The 24397-nt window shown below is 36.9% G+C and overlaps 1 protein-coding gene across 1 annotated transcript in view; it reads left to right on the top strand.

The window, feature by feature from the left end:
• The first annotated feature begins 2500 nt into the window (after positions 1 to 2500).
• LOC113054410 (protein phosphatase 1E-like) overlaps positions 2501 to 24397 on the top strand; it is a 34897-nt gene continuing 13000 nt past the window's right edge. The window contains exon 1 of the mRNA XM_026219944.1: positions 2501 to 2801. Coding sequence (XP_026075729.1) covers positions 2620 to 2801 — 182 coding nt within the window. The 5' untranslated portion in view covers positions 2501 to 2619. The remainder of the gene's footprint in view (positions 2802 to 24397) is intronic.

The raw sequence follows: 24397 nt of genomic DNA on the forward strand, positions 1-24397 counted from the left end.
CTTTACCTTAAGACTTATAATATTGAAGGTGAACATGATTATTAACAAGTTATTAGCTGACTATGAATACCGTTTCGGATTGCTCTATTCAGGCAAGGCTATACTTTGTTGTTCTTTACAAATATGCACCAGTTGAAATACCATAATCATTACTCACTTCAAAAGCTTTCATAATTTTTCTGACATTTTGTTACCTAGCTGTGGTAATTATGATATTTCACCGTAAACTATGGTTAACCTACCATTTTTAAAAAGGTTAATACTGAGTTTGAAATTATCCAGTCATTTTAATAATGCTAATTCTGAACTCGACAAATATCAGCTTCCAGTGTTTCACAAAGCTTATGAGGTTTTACTATCATCTGAATTCCTCTGCAATAGCTGTAATTGTCTAACTGTAATATGCTGTGGGGAAATATTTACACTAGTACATTTATGAAAAATGACTGACACCATCAGCAACACACACTTTGGGAAAGAACTGGCCAACTTCCCCTTGAAGAAGACATCAGGAAGAGGAAATGGGGTTGGATAGGGCACACATTACGCAAACCGCCAGCCAATGTCACCAGGCAGGCGCTGAAGTGAAACCCCCAAGGCAAGCGGAAGAGGGGCCGACCAAGAAATACCTGGCGACGCAACCTTGAGGCAGACACTGCAAAGATGGGCTACAGCTGGAACCAGCTAGAAAGAATGGCTCAGGACAGAGGACTCTGGACATCCGTGGTTGACGGCCCATACCCCAAATGGAGTGAAGGGCACTGATGATGATGACTTATGAAAGGGTTAATTTTGCCTTTTATATGATTTAGCAACCCCCTGGTTAAACAAACATGTTCTAAAAGCAAATCCTTTCAAAATCTTTAGAAGATTTTAGATTGTTTCCTGTCATTTTAATGGTTAATGATTGTATCTGGCAGCCCACATTTCAACAATAATATTATTATTGTGAATATGAACCCAAAGCAAATATCGCCTTCCAATAATTGTAATGTCTCAGCTGTTGTCTAAGTATAATATTTAGTTATTAAATATTTACATTAATGCATTCTTGAAAGGGTTAATTGCTTTTAAAATGATATGAAACCAATCTTGAACTACCTAGCCATGTCCTAAAACCACAATAAATATAGGATATCTTTGAAGCCATATAAGAAGCTTTTAGGGTTTTTTTTCTGTCATTTGAATTTTTAGGGGTTAATAATAATAGCTGGCAACCCGCGGCTGAACTAACAATGGCCTTGTGGGAGCGGAACAGTTAATTTCAGTGATGATATGAAATCTACATCAATTATTTTTAGCTTAAATCTCTTGACGTCCTGTATACAGGCACACTGAGAATCCTTTATCGACTTTTCACACTCAAAAACAATCTCTCGAAGAGCTCTGTCGAAGTAAACCGTGCTCCTGACGATTAAACGATTAAATAGCTAATTGTTTCGCACGGCGCCTGAATCAGTGTCTCATAGTAGATTACTAGTAGCCTAGGCTAGTAGCCTAATTGGATTTTAATAATAACCTAATGTGCATCAAATTTCCGAGGGCCACCCACCAGCTCTCACCGTGACACATTTAAATTTATTGATATTAACCCATTAAGAATAGCCTACCCATAATTGTTTTTAGCTTTGACAGGAAAAGGTTAACTGCGAGATAACGTTGAAACTGACTTGAAGGTATAACAAATGAGGGCCATGCTCTTAAAAATGCTGACAAAACCAATTTCAGTATTAAACATGAAGCATGGGCTGGTTACCTCACAGGATTGTGCTCGGCCGACGTCATACTTTCACACAAAACACAGATCTGGCAAAAAAAGAAAAGAAAAAAAAAAGGTTGGCTTAGTGCGCGCATCATGAACCTAAGTCTACTGGAAATTAATTATTTATACCAATAACTGATATTCTTACACTTAATTTTAAGGTCCAAAAAATAAAATATTAAGGTCCAAATAAAATAATAGGATATCTCCGGGAAAAATAGGACGTATAGTTACCCTAACTGTATTAAATACGTGCACCTTATCATGCCCTTTTATGTGTTTTTTCCCCTTAATACAAACAATACTCTTTTTGCGCATAGAGACACATCACGTGCAGAAATGCCTGAATAACATAAAATGTGAAAAGGTACATTGATTAAATTATAGCATTTTAATTTTAATTGAAACATTTTAAAATTACAAAATGCATTAAAAATAACTTCGCAGATTAGGTTAAGATACTTTGTATAAAAATGTTTAAAGTATTAGCTCTGCAAAATAATGTAACCACATGGTGGGAAACTAAACTACAGGTGGGATATGAGTTTTCCACTAGTCACAATTGCGAAATGTTTACATAGGCCTACTATGATGTATGTAAAATACGCTACATCATCAGGTAAGACACTTCAAAGTCAAAAGTGCATTTCTGTCACAAATATATGTGATTAAATGGTTTTCATACCCCGCCCCATGTGACGTCACACATGTATTTTGCGCGAATCCCTCTCCGTGCACGCGAGCGCGCGCCCTCCCCAACTCGCGCGACTACAGAGACGCTCCAGCCTATGATTCAAAGTAGTGTAGACTTCTTGCCAGGCTCCAGCTGTCTCTAGTCTCTTCAGGAATGAGAAGCGATGGCCGGCTCTGCCAACGAGGAGAAAACATTCAAGAGGTTCTTGGAGCTCTTCTTGCGGGAGGTGAAACCGCCTCTTCAGGAGGACGTACCTCTACCTATGCGTCCCTTTTCGGACCTCATCTCGGAGGACGAGGTGGAAGGGGAATGTCTCGACCTGTGTCTCCAGCACCTGTGTAAATAGTTAAGTATATGCACCTTCGCGATGCATTTGTATCACTTACTATGCGCGTGTCCTAATATCATACTGTAGGTTTTGTAAACATTAAAGAGCGTGAGACTAAAAACAAGAGGGCGAAGGACAAAAGGAAACTTAATTCCTGCTCCCGTGTTCACGTAGCTTAAGTAACCTGCACAGTTATTTGTGTGTTTGTAGATGAGAAGCACAGTGTTATAATTCGCGGGGGGAATAAACAGTTCTAGAATGTTTCTTTCATTTGAACATGCGGAAAGTTTTAGTCTGGCCACTTCAAAGACTATAAAATGTGAGCTTTTCCAAATTGGTTATATTGCTCTACGTTCATGTCTACAGGTGTGACAGTAATTTTCATAGTGCTAATAATAACATTTATTATTTTTATTACTACTATATTGACACATTATAATATGTAGTCATATGTTTATTGATATTATTACAATGGTAGCAATAACTGAAACAGAAGAAATAATAAGGCGGCTAATACATTTTCATATATTTTTAGTACAAATGCAAGCAGATTTCGCGGTCCACATTGTAGTTCATTATTCCGAAAAGACCCTCCGTTCTCCAGCAACCCCCTCTATACTCTGATGGGGTACCGTACGAGCACGGCGCACCTGTGTTCCCCTTATTTTTGCGTTGCGCTTCGTCATAATCATTTTGTCGCTACCGTTGTCTTTTTATGTTGTTATCTATATTTGTTCATCTGACAATATCACATGTTTATCTGAGCGAGCAGACAACATCCGTGTCGCCTGTATCAAGCGCTGGACGGGGCTCGATGACATAACTGAGCATGACTGCTTTTGATTCCATGCATGTTACATGCAGACAGTTACCTTTTCTCTCAAGACGTGGGCAACTGTGTGCGCCATCGCCATGTACCGCGACACGACACACCTGTCTACAGCTTCAAAACGAACAGTCTAGTGTAGTGTAGTGTAGCAAGCAGTATGGTATCGCGGTGTTTCGAATTCTGGGCGAGATCTGTGGGAAGGGGTTACGGTTGATAAACAACGTCATTGGCTTGCTATAAATAGCCCATTCAAACCTAGCAGAATCTTTATGAGCACGAAATACTCATACATAATGGGTAAATAGCTGCACAAATATGGAAGCATATGGGTAGCAATATTCATTTTGGGATGTAATATGCAAAATGACAATGCAATATGTAAAATGACAATTCATTTCTGTATTTACATTTACATTTTACAATACTTTTATGCAGCGTTTGGTGCAAAATAAAAATGAAAATTAAATTACATAATTTTCATTTGCCATTTCATACACCAGGTTTAATATGTAAAATGAATACTAATTTTAACGCTTTATATGTTGCAAAATTAAAATTAAAATTAAAATGTATTACAGAAATTATTAGATATGTCTAACATGTTCAAAGCAAAAACTGTGGCAAAATGATCATTTAAATGCAATTTTTCTTAAATGCATTAACACTCACAGTCAAGACACTTACGATTGCATTTTAATTCAATGTCCCGCAATGAATGTAGCAAAATTCAATGTGCACACTGAAAATGCATTCCGAGCAGATCACGTGTTCGCCCCTCCCGCCATATCAATCACTGCGTGAACAAGGCGGGGCTTGCAGAAGGTCAAGAGACTCAAATCTCAAGAAGAGGATTCAAGTGAGAGAACATGGACAAGACAGTTGGTCCGTGTACATTTTGATCATTTCGGTTTATGGCTTCAATATTTCATTCACATTTGTGGGCGGAGCCGAAACGATGCTTTCATCTGATTGGTCGAATCACTCCACATTCAGCTCTGTCTTTTCATTCTTTAAGACAGAGTAAGAGTCAGTGCGAGTGAAGCCCTGTAATGTCTGAAACCATCGCTCACTGTTAATTGTTAATCTTTAATATTTGGTTGTGTACTTGAATGCCTCATCCCAACCAACTCATATTTAAACTACCCTATACAGATCTATAAACCTTTTCATTTTGTTCTGTACTGCATTTGTGTTCGACAAACTTTGACCACCTCACAAAGAGGTTATTGTTTTCTGTGTTTGAATTTAATTCAAATGTCAGCAACAGGATGCCACGGCCTGCTGTGGTGAATCCTTTTTGCTCTCACACAAACAAACACACAAATACCGTCTTTCTGGGGAATCACAGAGCTATTTACACATTCAGATTTGTGCAGTGCTCAGTGCACCAATGTCAGTGAAAACGCTCAGATCTCAATGTTTATTCTAGTTCACTGACCCTGACTAATATCTGATCCTCAGGAGAGGGTAATATTGTAATTTCCCCTGAGGTTGGTGTATGTTTACAGTTTTCCTGGCAGTGACCTTAAAGTTACATTGATGGATTTAACCCTTTGACAGTTATAATGGTTTATATGCATTTATTAAATTTATATCCCAGAGTAAAGTATCTTCTTCCATTTAGCCATATCAGTTAATTTTTGCTCTAAACGCAGGCTTGATCACTTCGCATACTTTAGGACAGAAGTTACCACTGCCTGCTTGGTGATTCAGCTGAATGGGTGATTATTTTGTCGCTGGGTTGAAGATGTAATAATAGTCCTAGGAGATCCCCTTTGTTCTGCTCCCTCTAGAGTGTGTGGAGAGGGTGGCTGTGTGTGTGTGTGGAAAGGAGAAGAAGAAAAAGAGAAGCAAAAATTGATAGGGGGAGGTTGGTGATGGTACGGTAAATAACCTTCATTACAAATACAGTGCTCAGATGATGGGGGCAACCTACTAGTGTGGAGACATTTCTGACTTGGGAAGAGAGCAGGGTCTCATTTAATAAGAGCCAATCAGTAGAGAAATAGTGACTCAGACTTTGATTTTGATTTCTTTCTTGAAGGTCTTTTTTCCAATTTTGTAATATGGTGTCCCTCAATAGTTTTTGCTTTAGCACCCAGATTTTACAGTGCATGTTTTATAGGCTGTAATTTTATTTCATTTTATAATTTTTACCCATATAACCCATGATGGTATTTTGCTTCTAAGTGACATTAATTTCTGCCAAAATATTATAGAGCTTACTTTGGTGCAAGTACTTTAGCATTTACAATTAATTAAAGAATATTAATTTAATATATAATTGTAATAAATTTTATTACAGTTTTTTTATATATTAAAAAATTTATTTTGCTATTCTAAATACACATTTTTATGGTTAGTGCTTATTATTACTTACAGTTTGCAGTTTTTGCAGTATCCTTTCCGTGACTCAGAACAATCCGAAATGCATAATGGAAATATTAATATAAATAATATAAGTAATATAAAACAATTATATTAATTGTTAATCATCTCTCTCTAAATGCAAAATCAAGTTGAACAGGAATACCCCTTCTATTTTGGTTGATTTTAAACCTTCGGTGATGTTATCGGCGATGTTATCTAACAGTCTGGTTTAGTTGTTGTGCGCTGATAAATGGGGATGTGTGGCGAATGTGAGGCTAAAAATGGAGGTTGTTTCCTCCTCCTGTGGTGAGCAGGCCCTCAGAGACCCTGGGGAGTCCTGATAGACACTAATGGATAGAGGAACACTCTCCTAAAGCTCATTTAACCCCCATCTCTCACAGCTGTAAACCACACACATATGTTGATACACAAATCTACACAAAACAGACACATACTGTACATGCGTTCCCACGCACAAAAGACATGCGACACACACACACACACACACACACACACACACACAGAGCCCAAGGGAGTGCCTGTGGTAATGAAACAAACGGCACACTACACCACACAGCTGTGTCATGATAAAATCAATGGTGGAGGAAATATCTGTTGCAGAAAGATGGATTTGCTTGTTGTAGCATCATATATGGCATTCACTCATCTGTGATGGAAGGAGTTTCCCTTTTTGTGTGTCTTTTAGGTTTCTTTTTGAACATTTAGGGCTGAATACTTTGGAGAATACGAGGTGTTGCCCTGAAAATACATTTAAACATTCAGTTTTTAAGTAATGTATACAGATATGATCATAAACCATATTATAATATGGGATGATAATCTAGTTTGTGGATATTTCTGGATAGAGAATGGATTTATGAGCCTATTTATGTTATTTCTGGAGCTTGACAGCCCAATTTGTTTTTCTTTTTCCAAAAAAGCTTGCAAGATTTGTGTTTGGTACAAATTACTTTTAGTTGAAGTATCTCTTCAACCGCTGTCCTCTCATAGAATCTTCATTATCAGTGTTTGATCAGCATCCGGAGCGAATCATCCTCTGATGTCTGTTCATGACAACACTGACCCAGCAATTAAGGAAAACAACTAGACGTGTCAGTGTATTGTTTCCATGAGAGCAGACGATGTATCTGTGGCCAGGTTTTGTCTAGATGAAAGGATGCTGTTTTTCATCTTGGTCAGTGTGGTCAGGGGGGCCCTTGGCATGGCATTAGTGTATGGTTCCTCTTCAGACACACACTGACAGCAGCTGCACTTCAGATGATCGCTGTAGCCCGTTCACCCTTCCCTTTCCCGCTCCGATCACATCCAGACTTTCCTTTGTAGAGCTATAATCAGATTTAGATTTATTTCAGGCTCAAATCCAGTGTCTATTGTGTGCTGTCTAAAAATGTATTTGTAAAAACATAAAATAAATGATATATATGAATAGAACGGTTAGGCTATTTAGAATTTTAATCATACTGATTACATAAATGCTGCTTAATTAATCATATTAATCAAAGATGTTTCTATGATGAGGTATGTTGGTGCCATATTGGTAACTGGTTTCTGGTTACACTTTACAATACGGTCCCATTAGTTGATGTTTTATGCATTAACTAACATTAACTAACAATGAGCAACACATTTGTTACAGTATTTTATAGTTTTGTATTAAATAATATTACCAGATAGAGCTTTTGATTTGAATTACGTGTTTGCAAATTTTGAAATTATCATCAACTAAGATTAGTAAATGCTTAAGGTAATAATGCTGAAGTTTTTTCATTAGTTAGTTAGTTCACGTTAACTCATGTAGTTAATTAATGATAACAAGTGGTGTTACTAAGTTTTAGTTTTATGCCAATTTTACATACATTTGTTTTGGCTGATATTAAATGTTAAACTGTTCTTGTTAATTTCCCCAATTTTTCTCATCTAACACACCCTTCAAATTAATCTTAAATGCTTCAACTTACATTTCGTGACCTGTCAGTACAGATAAATGTAAGTTGATGTACGTACATGGTATTGACAGCATTGATGATAGCGTATATGAGGAATACATTCTTAATCAGACAGGATTCTTGGTGATCTGACTCATTTCTTGCATTCACACACAGTATGAACTGTTTCCCTCCAGTAGAAGACACAGAGTCCCAAGGTATAAATTAAATTATTGTATACTGGTGTCTGTGCTGGTTTCTTTGCAGCAACATATAGTTCATAGCAGTTTTCTTTTTAAGAACAATAAAGCATACTACTACTACAGTATAGCCTTGATGTCATTGAGTTTCAGTCAGAGTCATGCAACACTCCAAAAGTATTATTTAGTGTAAAACAAGTTGAAGATTAGCCAATAGGCTGTCAGTTCATTAAATGATAAGCTGTTTCCTCTAAAAAGCAGTTTATTCTGCGCAGTGAAGCCTATCCTCCATTGACATCTATTCAAACAAAACAACCTCTGGTCTCCTTCCCTGCGAATTTCCAAAGTGGAAGCATTAACATTAGACGTTACACTTTTTGGGCTTAAGGTTGCAGGCTTGTCTTCTAATAGCTTTAAAACTTGTTTTTGATCAGTAACACAAGAACACTTTAAGTATGCATTTGCCAAGCAAAGTATGTAAAGTACGTTATTTGTCCTTTGCATGTTCTGAAGTGCTCAGAATACCATCAGATCCTTGCAACGTTTTAAACCCTGCTGTTCGCCTATTGCTTGTAATAGAATTTCATTTTCTGAGTAATAGCTCGCAGCTGAAATCACAAAACACAGTGAGGAACATTTGATCAATAAATAAATCCAGCTCATTGCTTCCCATAGGTCTCTAGGACTGTGTCTTCATCTCCACTTGTGATCAGACCTGACACTTAAGAGAAACGAGTGTGGCACCCCTCTGATGGCTGAATGAGCTAGCCTCTGCTTCGACAGTCTATGGACAAACTGCACTGGGACAAACAAGGCCGACAGCAGTGGCCCAAGAAGAGAGAGAGAGAGAGAGAGAGAGAAGGTCCTCAAGGATTTACAAGTCATTACTTATAAACCAGATGTTTTCAGGCCCAAATATTAATTAGGAATATTTTTAAGGTTTTCTCTCGTTTTGCAGTTTTCCCTAAATGTGCCTCTTGGGAGGTCAGGAGTGGATAAGAGAGAGTTGAAGACCAGATTGTCTTGTCTTTTTTTTCCACTGTTCAGAGATCAGGATGCTTCATCTCAAAGGGGACCATGTGTACTACAAATGTGCTCATGATGTCCATCTGCACGTGCAAACAGACCAAGAATTCGAGAACATCCCCAGTATGAACTGAATTGATGTATTTGATTAATTCATTGGCATGTTAGGTAATTAATTTGTTTAAATTATTTATTATAGGTTAAAAGCATATGTGTGCTTTGTTGGATTACTCATCTCGTCAACAAGCTTTCATCCGTCCATCACAAACAAACAAAAAACTAAAAAAGCACCTGTGCCAGGTTACATAAGCCTTGTTCCACAAAAACTTGAGCATTTATGGTGTTGTGCACCATTCTCCTGACCGTAGAGCTGCCAGCAGTGTCTCCTTCACAGGTCCTCCAAGGTTTTATCATCCTGCCTGTTTTTCATTTGTTTAAAAGAGGTCCATAACCTCCTCTAAAACTGCTGGCTGGCTAATTGAATGGAATTATGATTGATACCCTGCTCCTCTGCAGTCGCAGAGCAATTAAGCTGAGTGGGTTGGACGGGGGCTTGTTCTCATTCTGTTTGGTGCTGGTACGTCAGGTGCACCGTGCAGTTCGCTGCACTTTCAAAAGGTAAAGGTCACCCTTTAAGAAGAGTAGTGGGTTTCAAATACCAAAGCTTTGAAACCCTTAATCAAGTATGGCATTTGGTGGAATCACTGTGGTGTCATTATGTTCTTTTCGATGATTTTGCATTCTAAGTTCATTTTATAGTACATTAGGGATATGCAATGTTGACTAGTTGTCCAACAACTAACCAGTTGTTTAGTGACATTTAGATTTAGTATATTTATGGTTTCATTATTGTCCTGACATTGAGAGAAAACACTCTGAGAAAAGTTAGTTAGTCTAGAGATGGATGATATATATTGGCAGCTTATATGTATCTGTCTGTCTTGATTGATTGATTGATTGCTATTTACCAATAATGAATATTTAATTGTTTTGCCATTTTGCCATTTTATAGCTGTAATGCTGTAATTTAAAGGGATGGCGATGGATTATCAGATTATATTAAATGTTTAACCCTCTACGAGCTTTTGAATCTTTTCAAGAGTGCATATTAGCATTAGTTACTATGTACTATGTGTTTGTGCATAAAAATCTTTATATTATGATGCCTAAAATTACTTCACAAAACACAATGTATTTGTTTTTGAGTGATTCAAAAAATATGAATGTATTTGTTTGTTACATCGTTCATTTATTTAGATACATTGAATTTTAGGTAAATTTTTATGATTAATGTTTTTAAATGTAAATGACTTTTGCCATCATTTACAATTAGTTTAAAAGCATAGCAGTCAATTATGGAAGAAATTAAACTTTTTAGGAACAGCTATCTTTGAAATAGCATTTTCATTTTAAAATATTTGTGTTTTTTTTCATCCCTACAAATGGGGCTGTGATAGCTTGAGATCTTTGAATTCGGTTTCATTTTTTTTTTGTCCTCTTTTTAAGTAAATGCCCCCTAAAAACATCATCAATGATCATGTGTACCTGATTTTACAGGGCTTCCTTAAGACTTATCAGACATTCAGGCAAACCACTGTTTCTTACGCCCAAAGCAAGATTTTGATCTTTACCCTTTAGTTTGTTCCTGCTACCTGTTTCTCTCTTTCTTCCTGTCTATATTGTGCTGACCGGTCCTCTGAGCAGGGCTCTCCTGGGATGGAAAACTACTTGCTGTGGTAATCCCTTAATCATAAAACTGTGCTGGGATTACTAAGGACTGCCCCAGCGCTGTGCTTCTTGCCCTTCCACCAGCGTCTCTGGACCAGTACAGCACCACATGGCTTGGCCTTCTCAAAACCCTTTTTAGCACAGGATCCCCTCCAGCACTGTCTTCCTTCAGGTCAGGTTCTGCAATAAAAGGCTTTACTTATTCAGCCCGCTAGCAGAGACACCATTCATTTAACACTTTCTGAGATCTGCAGGGTCTTGATGTCCCATTGCAATAGGGTTGAGGGCAGAAGTGGTGGAGTCATGAACACAGCGTCCAGAATAGTGCTAGTCATTAGCACGTGCTTCTCTAGTGCATTAACAGAATGATCCACTAAAGGTTATGTGTTAGAGTGATTTTACAACAGATGATGCTGGAGACAGATGATGTGCAGACAATTAATCCACTTGAGATGTGATAAAGGACACCAATGTTGAATAAATAAAATAATTTATTACAGTTACAATAATCACAACAAACAAATTTTCCCATCAAGTAATATGGTTTATTAGGACATCTGTTGGTTGTTAATATATGTGCTTTTAAATATATGTGGGTCTTGACACAATATTATATAGTTTGTAGTTAATTTAATAGTCATAGATTATAGTTAAAGCGCCCCTGTTATGCCTTTTCGAATATTACCTTTCATGCAGTGTGTCATGTAGCTGTATGTGAACATAAACTATCTGCAAAGTTGTGAAGGCAACAATGCACAATAAATAAAGTTATTGTCACTCAAAAAAAAAAAAGGTGGGCTCGCAATCGGTGAAACGAGTCGTGAGGAATTTGAATTGTATTCGGTTACGGCTCTACGTCACAAAGTAACACATTTGCATAATGTCTGCCCTAGTTCTACATCGCATATACAGTAACATTACTGTGTGGTTAACATCATGTTGAGAAGACGCTGTATCCTGCGCTGTAAAGGGAGTAAAGTTGTTTAGAGAGACATTAAGAAATGAGGTCAAATAATTATTATTTTTTTTTTAGAAAATAACTAGGGGTGCTCCGATCACGATCGACCGATCATCAATGCGCATCTCATCAGTAAAGCCGGTTCTCTAATCAGCGGTTAATTCCATCAGTTGCGTGATTTCACATAGAGCAGCTGTTACTACACAGAGCCGTTGTTAACTGAGAAGATGCACCAATAAACACTGAAAAAGAAGTGGATTTGCGCATCTTCTCTATTAGCAATGGCTCTGGCTCTTAAATAACTGGCTTTACTGACGAGATGCGCATAATGATCGGCCGATCGTGATCGGAGCACCCCTAAAAATAACGTGTTTTTTGACCTTGAACGCATGTAAACCTGTTTTACGAGACTCATAAAACAATATTAGCAAACTTAAAAATGGCATAATAGGGGCACTTTAAAGTAGCATCATATGGTAGATGTTTGTGTAATGCCATTTTTTAAATAACATAGAACTAACAGAATTAGCCAGAATTATTTTCAGTATTTTCTTTATTTTTCCCTCTGTTTAATTTCGGTTATTCTCAAGCAAAGACCTTGAAGACCTCTTCTGAGATCTTTATCTCTCTGCATGTACAAGCATGTTAGTATTCAGCATAAAAAATCCAAATTATGCAGTCGGCTTGTTGTGTTTTGTCTCGGAGGGAATAAGATGCATCAAGTGTATTTCAAGTTTTAGATTTTTCTGTTAATGCGGATGAGGCACTTTAAAAGTAAAAAAAAAAAAAGAATCTGTACATTAACACTAATGATTTTGTATTATATGCTATAGTATTTATTAAGTTATTGAATTAACGTCTTTGTTTTTAGTTTAATTTTAGTAATTTAAAAGTAAATTTAAATTTCAGTTTTAATTATTTGTATTTAGCTTTTCGTTTGAATAATTTTAGTACTTAGTAGTAATTTAAGTAAGGCAACATTTCTCATTTTCATTGAAGACTTTTAATATTTTATTTCAGATTTATTTCAATTAATTAAAATGTTTTAATAGTTTAAGTTCTAGTTTGGTTATTTTCCTCTTAATAAAATAATTATTATGTATTACATAAATTATGTGGCTTTGTTGATAAGTATTTCATTGTAAAGTTTGTGGTTTCACTTAATAATTTCTTAATCACATTTGTGAAATAGAGAATGTTGAAGGAGTTTGTTTAGTGTTGAGATGTAGTCTTTACATTGTTTTTTTTATGTTGTTTTTGTTAAGCAAAATGCCAAAATCTGTAGGCACATTTAATATCTCTATATACAGTATATAATAACTTAAATCTGGCTTTGAATAATTAGTTTCTCTCTCTTCTTCTCTCTTTGCCTCCTTGCCTTTTTCCTCTTTTGCCTTCCCTTCTCTTCTGTAGTTGCATTTCCTCCTCAGCTGTTTTACTTCAGGTTCTGTCCTGACCTGCAAACACTTCAGTTTCTGGGCAGTATTTAATGGCAATGGCAAACATAATTTTTTTTCGTGACAGTATCAAGAATCTTTTTAAACATGTTCACACCAAATATAAAAGTTATTTTTATTATGAAGCCAGCTAAACTATATAATTATCATTCATTGCTGATGGATGTTTCAGGTATAAACAGTAAGATTAAACTGCATTAACATTTTCCATGTTTTTAACTGAAGAGATACATTTGGCGACACTGACTCGTCATTTCCACAGTAGCTGATGTGCAAGCATGCAAGTTTCATACGGATTGCATAGTCTGAGAATGTCTCTTTTTTTTTCCAGATTTGAATTATTTCATTTGAAAATAGACATTTCATTTCATTAAATTCAAAGAGGTTGAGATGGCAGAAAGCACATCCTGTTACTTTCAATATTTTACAAAAGTGCAAAGATTTGTTGTTGTAGTGAGTGCACACAAATAAACATAGAGGCTTTACAGATTCAAAAGATGTATTACTCTTTTCTTTATGACCAAATTGATAGAGCATTTTAAGAGCAATTGCCTGCACTGGCGCCTCCATCTGTCATGCTGTGAGCGTGCTACTGTTCAGACCTTGAATAGCACACATTTTTCTAGGTTAAGATTAGATTGAGCATCCATGTAAAGTTGCTTCTACTTCCGTATTTCAGATGATAACCAAATTTGATGTCAATGAATGATAGGTCAGAATTTGGATGTACTGTATTACAACAAAATCCGTTAACGAGCCGTCCATCACAGACTGCGTGACCTCACCACTTACTGTGGATTTTATGGTACAATTTTGGTCGACCAAGCCTTATCTCATTGACTACTGAGATGGCAGATGATGTCAGTTTTAAAATCGCAGTCTATGGAAGCCATGGAATTAATTTAAAAAGGTAAAAAAGTTAATTTTGAGTATATAATTTAACATTTTGACTGTTTTCTTGCAATTCTGAGATTATATCTCACAATTCTGATAAGAAAAATCAACTCGTCATTCTCTGGTGGGTAATCATTGTAGGTTTCATCCATAGTCTGTCCATTCAAATATCTGCATTGTTTGGCTTCAAATAGCTTCTTTGACGGCAGTATTCTGTCAAAATTATTTGCATTCCGATTCTGTCATCCAAAGGCGCAACAATACTTTTTTTATTTTTTTATTCCATGGATATAACCCTTTTCCCTCCACTTGTTACCAATGTTTTCCATCACAGTGCACACGCAGCTGCCAGTGACATAACTTTAAAATTGGTCTCTCTCTCTCTTTCTCTCTCTCTCTATACATATATACATATGTATGCATCCGTGCTGTTGATATTGAATTTGAGAATAAGGTTTTGCTGGTTAGCATACTTCCTTAAGTGTTTATTATATAGACCCAAGTGTAAAACTTGTGGAGAACTACAGTAGATCAGATGCACCTGTTGTGCTGTAATGCTGTAATGTTTAACCATAAGTCAAACCCAATTTTGTTCAGTATGGATATGGATCACTGCCCTGAGAAAAAATGAGCTGGTTTCATTAAGCAACCTCTGAAGGCTACCTTGTAGTGGACAGGGAAAGTGGACTAGCTGAAGTGGCTGAACCAGTGCAGTGCGTGTGCGTGTGTGTGTGTGTCCTCTCCCTTGATCATTACTCTCTACCTATAGTCCCTGGGCTGTGGAACTGGGGCTGTGTGGAGGCAGAGCGACCTACATTACACTACTTCCCTAGTGCCGGAGCTCTTCAGCTCACAGACACACCGTATTCATCTGGTGGAAGCCCAATGGTTAAAAGGGATGATAAACTGGCTTGCATATAATTGGTTCACTTTAGTGTCATTGATACATGTACACCTTAAAGGGATAGTTCACCCAAAAGTGAAACTTCTGTCATCATTTACTCTCATATTGTCATCTGCCCCACCCCCCCACCCCCCTCCACAGTAATTCCAAATAATAGCTATTTCAAATAGTCTGGATTAAAATACAATAACCGGGAACCTTGTTAACAGGCCTAGTTACCAACAGAAGTTTATAACAGAATGGTTGCAGGCTCAGTCTCAAGTACAATCCAGTCTGTCACCACTCTCTAGAGGCACTTAACCCAGGCCCACTGCTTCATGCAGTGTTAGTGCTCAAGACGAAACAGCATCTTCTAAATGCAACTAGAAGTATTCCATTTTTACCCTTTTCAAGTGTCTTAAAGTGTGACTATGGCCCCTCAGCCTCTGTTAAGCAGTGGCATTGTCAGTGGAGTTGTGGGTCATGACATTGACTTAGTTTCAGTTGAATGAAAGTCAAGACCTCCGACTGATATATTTCAGTTTCCAAGTTACAGCACGTTTGCAGTTTATGTGTCCATGGCTCTACTTGTCCAACAGTCTTTAGATAGCTAATCCAATCTACAGTCAGGTTATGTAGTGCTAGCACATCATTATGTTGCCACTTTGTGTATGTATCCTGTTCATATTGCTCTAAGGTGGTATTTATAGGGTTATGGCATCAGGATGATGTATGCAAATACACTAATAAACAATTGATAGAAATGTAGAGCAGGTTCAGGATAAACACCTTGGTGAGATAGGCTACAGTATTAAGATTATATTGACTCTCCAGGGGCTCAAAACTAAACATAAGCTCACTGAACATAAGCAACTTGACATACAGTATGTATTATGCTGTTTGTTTAGAATAATTATTATCCGTGAAAGAATGCAAATGCCATGTCATGTGCTAAATGTGGACTGTGATCTTGATTTCTGTCCAAGTTTTGGGACACTTACAGTATGTTTGCTGGATGATACCAAAGTCCTTTAAAGTATATACAGTAGATCACCCCCCAAAACCTTAATTTTCTCATCATTTACTCACCTTCATGTCGATCCAAACTTTGTCTGTCTTTCTTTTGTGGAGAATAAAAGATTTTATCAAGTTTTCTCAAGAGGTTTTTGGTAATGAAAGTATGCATGAATAAAAACAGTCAAAACAATCTTCAAATGGTCTATGTTTGTGTTCCATAAAAGAATGAATGACATGAGGATGAGTAAATGTTGACAGAATTAAAATTTTGGGTGAATTGTCACTTTAACTTTTAGGATGGCTCCATCTCAGCCACCTAAAGCCAGTTATACTCCGCATTCTGTATGATGGAAGAAATACAAAAAATAAAAGTTTAACTTCACATTTGGGTCAGGATGTGGTAGAGATTTTGTGGACATCATGATCCAGCTCTGGCCCGTCAAACCCACTTCAAACAAACAGCTTAGTGTCTGCAGTTTGGTGTACTATAACAGTGGCCCCTGCCACCACTGAGAAAATCTGTATTGTTGACGCCACTGGCATCTACATATTTAATACACTGGCCCCGCTATTGACTTTCCAGGCTAACGCTCCACTGGTACACAAAGCCGTGTACCCCCGTCCCCCTGCCGAGAGACATTCTGCTGCCTTGCTTGCCACCCCCTCAGACTAGAATGACCCCCTGCGTCGCTTCAAGACTCATTTCATTGGAACAGCAGATTCATTTCAGTCCAGGGCCTTGTATTGCTGTGTATGTGTGTTTCAGGGTCCCAGCTTGACATCATGAACCCCAGCGACAGATCCAATTCTGAACCAACATGTTGGACTTTCATTACTGTTCATGCATGGACAATAATTCAGTGAATGTACAATGTACAATTTCACAGTGAATGTAGGCTGACGTTGTTACTAATAAATGCAATTACATTTAGCAGTGTTATAAAAAATGTTTAGCTATTACTTTGTGTGTGTGTGTGTGTGTGTATATATATATATATATATATATACTAAAATTCTAATAGACATCAATACATAATGCAAAGTGGCAAGTCTGCTTACAACCATGTATAGTAGTCTGTCTTAATGTAGCTTCAACGGCATGGATTTAGTCTAAAAATGTATTCTCAAATATAATAAACACCACTAAACCATCTAATCAGCTCTCCAAAAACAGATTTAAATAAACCTGAGAATCATGATTATAGAAATCCAGATCTTTCAGAACCACTTTTCAGACCAATTCTCGAGTACGCCATTAAGTTACTGCATAGACTTCTGGGGAAGTCGTGGCCTATTGGTTAGAGAGCTGACTAACCCTAAGGTTGTGGGTTTGAGTCTCGGGCTGGCAATACCACGACCAAGGTGCCCCTTGAGCAAGGCACCGAACCCCCAACTGCTCCCCGGGTGCCACAGCATAAATGGCTGCCCACTGCTCCGTGTGTGTGTGTGTGTGTGTTCATATGGAATTTCACAACACTGACAAGGAAAAAGAGCAAAGTGACAGCAAGGCCCTCTCCGAGTCGCAGGGAGCTATTAGCTGACTGGAGATAGTGTGCTGCGTCGGTCCGCCTCTGCAGTGGCCTTCATGTGGTCAGCACTGTTAGAGTGTACCTCGTGAGAGCTGAGTCATAATAAGCGGTGTGCTGATGAGCAGAGCTGACCCAAACATCTGCAACTAGCCACTGTGTTACAGGGAAGTGCCTCAATGTACACCAATCTCTGCTAAAGCTCTGAGTCATCAGTAAATTATTTGGACCACCAAAATTAGTTTAGATTCTTTCTGACTCATTGCTCTAAATCAGGTTTTTGGGGGGATTCCTAGAGTGGGACAACTATAGAGGAAAGCCTAGGCTTTGAAAAAGGAAATGGAAAGCAGCCTCTTGTCCATGCCGCATGCAATCTTGACCTTATTTGGATATGTGTTGGCCACAGGACAGAAGTTACATGTGCTCATTAGCCTTGTGAGGAAGAGGCTTTGTTGATGGATACTTTATTATTTTACCCATAGATACACTGTGACTGTGCAGGTTTTTCCCAAGATGATGTTGCTGCTCAAACTGACAGCTGGTGGATTACATAATCCAGTCTTTGGTCTTCAGGCCACTTACGTTGCTCTCTGATGACTCTTAGCGTGGCAAATTTGACACAGAAATGAAAGCTAAATTTAATGTTCTTTTGGCTTTAAATTACACTTAATATTTTTATAAAATGTACATCAAATTTTTGACTTACCCTCACGCTTACTTGGAACACAAAAGGTTATTTTCTGAAAATTAATAGGACCTAGACTGTCAAGCTTCAAAACAAAAAAAGGGGTATCTTGCAACTATTCTTGTTGTGTTCATGTTTTTCAGTTTGATATAGTTTTTTCAGTGAATTGATTGATTTAATTAAAAAAACTTGAATCTGATTCGTTAATTCAGTCATATTGGTTAACACTCATTGACTAACTGGAGGTGAAGCTATTTATGAATAATGACAAACGTTATTCACACAAAACTATCATGGTTTTAGAAGCTTGAATCCACACTATCATTCAGAAGTTGGAGGTCGGAATTTTTTTTTAAACACTTGTGCTGTTAAAATACAGTAATACATATTTTTAGGATTTTTTGATGAACCAATAGTTCAAAAGAACAGCATTTATCGGAGATGAACAAAAAATTACATTACAAATGTCTTAACTGTGGCATTTGATCAGTTTCAAACATCCTTGCTGATTGAATACACAGTTGCTGAATTTGAAGAGTGGTGTAGTCTCAAGCTTTATGGGCCATTTCATGTTAGTTTTTGTTAAGCTCGAAAGACCCGGTCTGTCTTCACTTTCATTTTATAAAAAAAAAAGGGTGGCCAAGGTTTTCTTTTAAAAAAATACCTTTTATGTTCCACAGAAGAACGACATGAGCAAGAGTAAGTGATTCATTTTGGGTGAACTATTCCTTTAACATGAGGGGCAGTTTGCCAGACTGCTTCAATCAGAGTAAAGTCAATTTGTCAGTCTTCTATGTTTACAAGGACTGGTATCAGTGCCAGAAACTCTGTCTGTGCAGTGCGATATGCATCCTGAGAACACACACACACACACAGACTGATTTGACTCTTCCTGAATAGTTTCGGCCAGTCAGCTATCTTCTTTCTCCACCTGGGAAGAATGAATGCATCAGCAACATGAATGAGGTGGAGAGGGGAGAAATAATAGGATAAATGTTTAACTCAGTCAGGACACCCCCGCTCAAAAACAAACATCAAAACACTTGATGTCCCATCATGCACCATGACGTAACACACCAGCTCAGTCACCTTAACTGTGCTAAAAGAAATTCAGTTAAGTTAGAAGCAGGCTGTGGTATGGCTTAGTTCAGTGAACCAAATCCACAGCGTTATCACTGATTTACCTGAAATTCAGAGTGAGTTCGAAATGCCCTGCATACAAAAAAGGAACTGCCTGTTCCAAGTAGATACATTTCTTTATGCTTGTTTTTACGACTGAGCAAACTGCAAAGTCAACTCTGAACAGAGCAACTACCACACAGTGCCTCTCAATAATTGTCTCCAGTGTGTGATTAGTAAGTCCTGAGGGTAGACTCTCAAGAATATCATTTCTTGATTTGGGCTAAAATATAACACACATGGTAATTGAACCTTGCGATACAGGTTTGCGACACTTAAGATATATCAAGTGCACATCTGATATTATAATGAAGATTCATTATTGGTACACAAACATTTTAACATGTATATGTGCAGTTTCTGTATTGAGTTTCAAAACCTAGTGATCTTGCTTGATGTCTGACTCTGCTTCCTACATATGCAGCTTCCTTCTTAGGCATTCTGAATTGAATGAATCCTTATAAGTGACTGATTTGTGTTGCAATATCATGTGTCCCACAAATAACATACAGGCGACTCAATTCACATTTGATTCCATTAGACTTTGAGAGAGCATGTTGCTAAGCTAGCAAAATGATAACATAAAAATATACAACAAACATTTGGTAAAATCCTTATTTTTTAAAAAAAATGTTGTATTATCCTCCACACATCACACTCTACACTGAAACATATTTGGTGTAAGAAATTCGTAGAACATTTCATAAATAATTTTAAAAAATAAACTTATTTTTTTTTATAAAAACATTAATTTAAAGGAAAAATTTGAAATAGTTTGAATTCGTTTTTTTCTTTTAAAGGGTAGTTTAATAATCTTTATTTACAACTTTGTATTTACAACTATTTTACAGTGTACTATTTTATTAATTCCCATTAGAATTAAAATTGCTCTTTTAAATATATTTAAAATTTACCAAAAAGCTACAAAATTAAATGACATATATAGATTTTTTAAATATATTTAAATAAACATATCAGATACAAAAAGAAAAACATATCTTCTTTTCGTTTGAAGTGCATTTTGCTATGTATATATATATATATATATATATATATATATATATATATATATATATATATATATATATATATTCTCTTTTGATATATTTTTCCAGTTTGAAAAATGTATCCTTAAGCTGCCCTATTTTAAATACTTTGGATATATTAGAAATATATAGTGGCCAGAATCCCCACCCCCCACCATATATAATCTCACTAGGGTTTGAAACCAAGCTAATATATTCATGATTAAACATGGCTGTGTAATGTATTTTTACAGGTTCAGCTGAGTGAACTTTTTTTCAACCCTCTCTGCATTCCAGAGATCTGAACACACCCAAACAATGACATTATCTGGAACAAGAACTGTCTTGTTGATAGTCTTTGTGTAGATGTTTGTTTAATACTAAAGTAAACCATTTCTAGGTTGATATTGTCAAAGGTTGTTGTTTCTGATCAGCTGGACATGACAGGCTGTTTCTCTTTTTTTTATTGGTGCAGAACAAACATACTTTATATTAGTCTGATTATAGTCTGCCATACAATAGAAATGGAGTGCTAACGGCATGATGAGTATTTTGCCCCGGCAATGCAGTGTCTGTGCTTCCATTTGTGGAAACTCTAATTTGATCACCTTTCTGGATCAGTGACGATGACCCTTTTGGCAGTTCTGAGCATCTCGCTTCCAAAGTCGTGGCCTCATGCTCGCTCATGATGTCTCCTTGGGTAACCCTTAATCAGCAGAGGCGTTTTTGGTAATAATCTCCTTGCCGCTGATTAATTCCTTCTCAGGAATTTCCGAAATTAACAATTGCGACGGCAGCACCAACTGCTTCCTGAGACATCTCGGACTCTCTTTGCCTGTCATCAGCCAAACAGAGCTGGAAATTAGTGCAAATGGTAATCTCTAGATTATAGTGTTTATCTCTGGTTAGAAGACAATAGAGTGAGAAGTTCTGTTTGTGTTCTGAAATTAGGCTGACTGGCTTTCCTGCAAGTGATGTAAAGCGAACCCAGTCTAATTTTACATTTGCCTTATTTCATATGGTTCAGGTTTTTAAAGCTACAGTAGTGTGTTTGATTTTGTAGATGGTTGGAAGGGAAGAATTAGAAATCATCTGATAGCAAAGATTAGATTTCCTGATTTTAATGTCTGAGACAGCAGAGGCTCTCACTGGGAAATAAAGAGACCAAATAACCCAAACCAAGGACATCATATCTTTCTAATAAAATTTATTCATGAAGATGCCCTGGTATTTGGATTTAAGGGTGATCCACTGACAGATTAATAACACAGATGTTTGTGTTCTTTCAAGAGCCACTGGCTGACCTCAAGAACTGAGCATCGCCATCGTCATTGGGGACAACCTTGGCTCAAGCAGCATGATTTGCTCGGGTGGAACAGAAATAACTGAGTGTGTTCCATTGCACCGCTCTCAGTCAGTGCCCTATAAGTGCACTTAATGGTGTACAGTCTCTCCAAGTGCCCTGGTTTCTCCTCAGAAATTTCTCTCTGCAACCTCTAAAGTTCTTCTGACCAAATATTACAGGTGAAGGACTCAGAAGCTCATGAGAGGGCCTCTCAACAGTAAGAAACACAGCTGCCTATAAAGGAAACCAGGCTTTTTTCTGCCTATTTAAAGTGAATGCCCTTTATGCTTTTACAGGCAGACAATTTTTGTTAGTTTAATAAAAATATGCCATAGGATAAATTACACAATTGTGGTTGATGTATTTTTTTATTATATTTTTCAGTATAGAGTATACATTTTAGGTGACATCTTTAGGTGACCCTCTCTTGTCAATGAAAGTGGCCCAAAATACAATTTATAAATATCTGCTAAAGGGTGGTGTGATCAGTTTTTGATGGATATGGAATACTGGATGCTGTGGAATATGAATTTGAGTGAAGAATAGAAAAAAGGTTTGGTCAGAAGGTAGGACCGTGCGTCAGTGTCACTACAGCCTAAATTACTGTCCTCCTTGGCTCAACTAGGTCGTCTGCTCTCAAACAGACTCGCACACTTAATGTTGTAGCCTCATCCCTCACCTTATTTATCTTTCAGATTTTCAAGCAACCACACCAGCCTGAACTAGAACTCATAGACTACTATACAAAAAAAAATAAACCATTGACATGTGATTAATATCAGCATGAATGCTTGGCATGCTTTCTGAAACATATATATATATATATATATATATATATATATATATATATATATATATATATATATATTTGTATATATGTTTATATATTATGGGATATTTTATGTATTTCCTAAATTTTTAAACATTGCTTTTACATAAACTAATCTGTAATGAATGAAATAAATAGAATTTTGAATTCACAGTTGAGTAATATCTTATAAATGTAAAACGTAAACGTAAAATAATGAATTGCCATTTCTTATCAAACAAATATCAGTATCAAAAAACGTATATTACCAAGTGAAAGTTCATCACAACTCAAACCCTGCTTTCCATAATCCAAAACAAGATTTGTTTGGCAAATGCATTGTGGTGAAAAACAAATATTCCAGAGGGAACGACTCAGAAAGCTAGTAATGGTAAAGTCTGGTAATATCCCACCCTGCTGGAAACTACAAAAAAACAAACTGTGTGATTGAGAGCAATGCGTTTAACTGTAGCTCAGTTACATTGTCAAGTGTTTGATCAGGCCTTATTAAAATCCTGGCTAGAGAGATAACACATTCAAAGATCTTCAATGATCACATTACGCTCTCTGCCTAAGAGCACCTAACAACACATAGGACACGGTATATGGTGCGATTATACTGACTGCAGCTTAATTTCAGCTGTGTTATGACACTGTACAATCAACATGATGATTAAAAACAAGCATTCAGTACTGAGTGAGCAATGACCTAAACAGACTTACTGTGCTGCTGGATAGAACAGATTTAGATTAGAGGATGTATGTATGTATATATATATATATATATATATATATATATATATATATATATATATATATATATATATATATATATATATATATATACATACACACACACACACACACACACACACACACACACACACACACACACAAACACACACACACACACAAACATAGTTATTGTTTATGTTTATGATTTTTAGACATTTGGCTGCTTTCCTAGTGAAAGGCCATCAGGAAGTCAGTGCATTTTTTTGTAAAGTATTATGAATCAATGCTGTATAAAAATGATCAGTGTGATAAAAAAATATCATCTGTCCTAACATGCTCTTTCAGACTTAAGTCAGCTGGTTTCTTTATCCCCAATCTCCCTTGTGCTTTACGTTTTTTCCATTTCCGTTGCTCCATTTTGTCTTATTTGTCCATTTTTTATGTTACGCTTTCTCACTGATAGTGACTTTCATTCTGTTTTTGCACCTCACATGCTCACAGGATGTCAAAGTGGGGAAGGTGTGCTTCATATTATGTCAGAGCCTGGAGCCTCCGTGGCAACAATCCAGCTTGGGTTTCAGTCCACTGTGTTCTTGCCCCATTGGAGACTCGGACATTGTGCGGCCTTGCCAGAGAGAGATGATGCCCAGATGGCATGGCGTCCATGTCAGTGGACAGTTTGAAAGGGCTGATGGCCTAGATTCCAACACAAGTGCGCTCGAGTCTGTTAAGTCCTGCGGTCCAGTTAACACTGGAGAACGAGAACACAATGGCACTTCTTTACGCAGTCTAACCCCATATTTCATTCTTATTAATATCTTTTGATCTACAACAATTTCTCTACACAATAATTCTTAAATCTGATCAGATTTGTAACTTTGTGATACATTATTTTTACACTAACATTCTAAAACCAACTTAGAACACCTTAAAAAGCACATAACAACGTCCTATCAACAAATCACGTCATTCTAAAATCATTGTGGCTTCCTAAAGACCTTA

Source organism: Carassius auratus, chromosome 35 (genome assembly GCF_003368295.1).
Source record: "Carassius auratus strain Wakin chromosome 35, ASM336829v1, whole genome shotgun sequence".
Lineage (NCBI taxonomy): Eukaryota > Metazoa > Chordata > Actinopteri > Cypriniformes > Cyprinidae > Carassius > Carassius auratus.